Consider the following 5,122-nt stretch of genomic DNA (forward strand, 5'->3'; position numbering starts at 1 on the left):
GAGGGGATGAATGCACAAGCCTACAGGGCCCATGCCCTTTGGCCCTGTCTAGATGTGGAGCACTGTGATCTCCTAGGCACTGCAGCAACTATAGAGAGAATACCCCTGTGGCTTAATTGCATACGTCCCATGGTTCTCTGAACTTCCCATGGCAGGAGCGACAGCTTCTGACACCAAACCCTCCTGGCTCCCAGACTGCAGTGCCACACGGATCCGAATGTACTTTTTTCTTCCCTGCCCCTAGTGCTCTACATGTTGCCAACCCTCCAGGATTGTCCTGGAGTTCCCAGGAATTGAAAATTAATCTTCAGGGCACAGGTGTGAGCAACTCAGGAGAAAAATTGTAGGCACATTCAACAAAATTATGTTTTATCATATTTTGAACACTTTCAGTTATTATTTATCAATGCATTGGAGATGGGAATAAAGACTGTTTCATGAACAGTCAGGATTAATCCAATTATGAATGAAGAGTTTGTTCCCTTTCTAATTGGTGTGGAAGGTGATGTGCCTGGAGGATAGACCAGTGGCAGCAGTGTGGGGGCAGGGCACTTTGTGGTGAGAAACTTCCAGGAATATATCCAAACAGGATTGACAACTCTACAAATAAGTAACTTCTATTCTGGAGTGAAAGCAAGAGTAACTACTTGATGTTTTATTAATGAAATATTAGTATGCTGACGGTAACAGGATAAACTAAGAGTTTAGATATTTAGATCAAACTCTATGGCAGGAAGTCACGGAGAACAGCAAATACCCAATTTTAAATGTGCAGGGTAGGGCCTCTAGGGCTCATTTTTCATATTTGGTTATAGATATTTCAGTGGGGAGGGGCATTTATGTGAGAGTGCATGGGCCCTGAATGTTTTTGGTGCCCAGGAGGTCTTAATCTGACTTCAATAACAGAGTAGCTAGAAGGTACAAGACAAAATGGTCACAAACTTGGAAAGTGATCCTAACCACTCTTCTGTTACTTCAGCAGAGTCTTGAGATTGAATTGCAACCATAACCTCACAGCTAGTTTAGCACTATATATTTTTCTCACTGATTTTCTCCCCTCTTCTACTGAATACTGCTTCCTTGGATACTCAGGCACAGTCCAGCACTAAACTAAGCTGCTAATAGTCATGAGTGAGACCCAGCTGTGTCAACAAATTCTTCCAACACATTGGGGGTGTGGGGACGAGTAAGGGAGTGGTCTAAAATTCAAGTCCATCCCTTTCCTTATTCAACATTTTTTTTGAAAAATATACTTTATTCATAAAATATCTGAAAGAACATTACAAAACATTTCTAAATGACCATCACAAAAAGTGCAATCAGATTCAACTTTTACACATGGATCACGAGGTGCTTCAATCCAATCAATGAATACTAGTCATTCCAACATGGTCATTACAGACAGTCAGGCAGTGCAATGGGGTTGGAGTTATCGCCATACATCATGTTGCACTCTGAGGTGCTTCAATACAATTATAATATATTTAGTATTCACTACATACATTTATTGTGAGTCATACAACCCGAGGGGTCTATACAATTCCCAGCCCATGGCAGAAAGGTCTTAGACAACGACCTTTCCCCATTGGGCCTTTGCGGCGGCTGCCCCAAGCTTTAGTGCGTCCCTCAGCACGTAGTCCTGGACCTTGGAATGTGCCAGTCTGCAACACTCGGTCGGAGACAACTCTTTGCACTGGAAGACCAACAAGTTTCAGGCAGACCAAAGAGCGGCTTTCACCAAGTTGATGATCCTGCAGCTGCAGTTGATGTTTGTCTCGGTGTGTGTCCCTGGGAATGGCCCGTAGAGCACAGAGTCCCATGTCACAGCACTGCTTGGGATGAACCTCGACAAAAACCACTGCATATCTCGCCAGACCTTCTTTGCAAAGGCACAATCCACAAGAAGGTGAACAACGGTCTCTTCCCCACCGCAGCCACCTCGAGGGCAACATGCAGAGGGGGTGAGACTCCTCGCGTGTAGGAAGGATCTGATGGGGAGGGCATTTCTCACCACCAGCCAAGCTACATCCTGGTGCTTGTTGGAAAGTTCTGGCGATGACGCATTCAGCCAAATGACTTTGACAGTCTGCTCGGGGAACCATCCGACAGGATCCACCATCTCCTTTTCCCACAGGGCCTCTAGGACGTTATGTGCCGACCACTGCCTGATGGACTTGTGGTCAAAGGTGTTTCTCTGCATAAATTTTTCCATGAGGAACAACTACTTGGAGTGTTCCGCGACAGCATGGCCAGACCCATCCTTCACAACACCGGGGACAGGTAGAACCTCAGCACATTGTGACACTTGGTGTTTGTGTACCGAGGGTCTACACACAGCTTGATGCAGCCGCACACAAAGGTGGCCATCAGGATGATGGCAAAGTTGGGCACATTTTTTTCTCCCTTTATCTAGAGGCTTGTACATCGCGTCCCTGTGAACACAATCCATTTTCGACCTCCAGATAAAGCGAAAGATGGCTCGAGTGATCGCCATCGCGCAGGAGTGAGGAATGGGCCAGACCTGCGCCACATACAGCAACACCGAGAGTGCCTCACACCTGATGATCAGGTTCTTACCCGCAACGGAGAGGGAGCGTCACTCCCACATGCCCAGCTTTCTTTTCACCATAGCCACTCGCTCCTTCTAGTTTCTAACGCATGCACCGGTCCCTCTGAACCATATCCCCAGCACCTTCAGGCCGTCTGACCTGACAGTGAATGGGACAAAGGATCAGTCAGTCCAGTTCCCAAAGACCATGGCCTCACTCTTGCCATGATTTACCTTGGCTCCTGAGGCCAGTTCGAACTGGTCGCAGATGTTGATCAGTCTGCGCACCGACAGCGGATCCGAGCAGAAGACAGCGACATTGTCCATGTACATGGAGGCTTTGACCTGAGTGCCTCCACTGCCTGGCATTGTCACTCCTCTTATGCTCGGATCTTTACTGATGGACTCAGCAAAGGGTTCTATGCAACACACAAACAACATTCACATAAACCAGCAGGGATATTCTATATAGCTGGTAATTATTTTGCAAGTATCTTTTCATCCCTTGGATGCACTACATGTTTTAGTAGTAGTGTTCTAAACATGAAAGAGGACAATGACACAGAAGGTAAAAGAGATGACTGGTGGTAGGTAAATAGTAGTAGTGTTGGAGGAATGTGATTCTCTACATCAATATATTCTCAGATGAAAGTACCATAAAATCTGGTACCAAATGGCTTTGTCATGCAAAGATTTAGATCCTAAAAGCCTGTGATTAGAGCTTAAGTATTGCTATGAAGTTTTACAATAGTGACAGAGTCACACATTTCTTTTTCATACTGGGAAAGGCATTTTTACAGTAGTCTTTGGTCCAGTTACAAAACCAAATTTCAACGACCGTGGCAAAATATAATTTAAAAATCAAAAAAAAATAAGATGAGAGTGTATTTTAACATGTACTTTTGATGCAGGGGGCCTGATTTTGTGCAAGTGGATGGGATTTAAATGAGTTAAAATCTCACCCAGTTTACCAAGGCAAAGCACAACTCCAAATTCGATAAGATAGTATTTACAGTTTGGCCCAAAGTCATTGGTTAACGTTGAGTTCTTTGAACAGAGCAACACATTCACAATGCATTAAATTCTTTAGGAATAACATGTTTTCTCTCTCAGCATCAGGCTTACTTCCTGTTACCCTTCAGGCACCACATATGAATTGCTGGATGATAAAAGGCAAGGTCCATCTCATTCAGCATCCACCATCTTGGTATTCAGATGATACAATGATAATGGAGTTGCTGAATAATCATGGCAATCAATCTCCATCACTTAGTCTACAGAAATCCAAACATAAAGAATCCCACAGCAGTGCAGAGCTTCGGGAATCATAGATCCTAAGTCATCTGTTCCTCCCAGGTATGCTATACTTGCCATATGCCATGTTTCAAATTACATATAATGTATCCCAAAATATTATTTTCTTGGATATATCTTTTGAATTTGCATTTGAATTAATCTATATGAACTGCTCACCATGAGAATCTATAATGGAAATCTTTAACAAGGCAGTTACAAGGCAATAATGTGATCTCGCATTTCAGCGAAGCTCAGTTTATAATTTAATATTGTTCTCTGGTATTAATAATATGTATAGTTTTAAATGCAGGGTTAGTATAATCTTGGCCCATTTATATGTGGGTGGTGACTTATGATAGAGAAACTTCAGTCAATACTCCATTTGTTAGGAAATTAGCAAAAGAAGATAAATGTTGCCTAATTACTGTACTAAATGTATATACATGATTACTGGGACAGATTTTTCTCTTCTGTACTTGGGTATTAGCTAATTACCAAGTCCATGTAATGGAGCTCAGCTGATTTTTGATCCATTTAGACTTAAATTGGTTGATGCTAACCAGGGACAGAATTTAACATCCAGATCTTTTCATAACGGGGGAGTGAGTCAGGAGCCCAGAGATCATTACAAGACTTTGTCTCCGGGTGCGATGTCCGGTAGAGGCAAAGGCGGTAAATGTCTCGGTAAAGGCGGTGCTAAATGGCACTGGGAAGTCCTCCGAGATAATATCCAGGGAATCAGTAAACACGCCATTTGCCGCCTCGCTCATCGGGGAGACGTTAAACACACCTCCGGCCTCATTCACCAGGAAACTCACGGAGTTCTTAAGGCCTTCTTAGAAAATATCATTTGGGACCCGATCACCTACACGGACCACGCTAAATGCAAGGCTGTTACTGCCATGGATGTGGTCTATGTCCTGAAATGCCAATGGCGAACTCTGTATGGGTTCGGTGGTTGAAGACTATTAACAAAAGCATCTCAGAAGACAGTGGGATCTTTACAGTAGCTTTTTAACTTAGCCATGGCTAAACAGTCTAGTGCCAGGTTTCTTAACCAATCAGAGGAGGTGAAAATGGTCAGGTGACTTTTGCAGACCCAAATATTTAAAGGAATCTGGACATAGGTCAGAATGGATCCATTCTGTAGTTGTCAGGACGCAGATAGGAGTATTACTAATGCAGTCTCCATGTAAGAATGCTGCCCCCTCACCTGCCACCTCTGCAAGTTCTACGAAGCGTCTCTGGAGGTAATACTACAGAGGCAAATTATACCAG

General features: G+C 43.7%; 1 protein-coding gene across 1 annotated transcript; it reads left to right on the forward strand.

Annotated features, from left to right (window-relative positions):
* The first annotated feature begins 4,494 nt into the window (after nt 1-4,494).
* LOC144691152 (histone H4-like) lies at nt 4,495-4,806 on the forward strand. The gene has a single exon (XM_078559218.1). It carries the CDS (start codon nt 4,495-4,497, stop codon nt 4,804-4,806), a length of 312 nt encoding a protein of 103 aa, XP_078415344.1.
* Nucleotides 4,807-5,122: the final 316 nt, after the last annotated feature.

This window comes from Cetorhinus maximus, chromosome 15 (assembly GCF_964194155.1).
Source record: "Cetorhinus maximus chromosome 15, sCetMax3.hap1.1, whole genome shotgun sequence".
Lineage (NCBI taxonomy): Eukaryota > Metazoa > Chordata > Chondrichthyes > Lamniformes > Cetorhinidae > Cetorhinus > Cetorhinus maximus.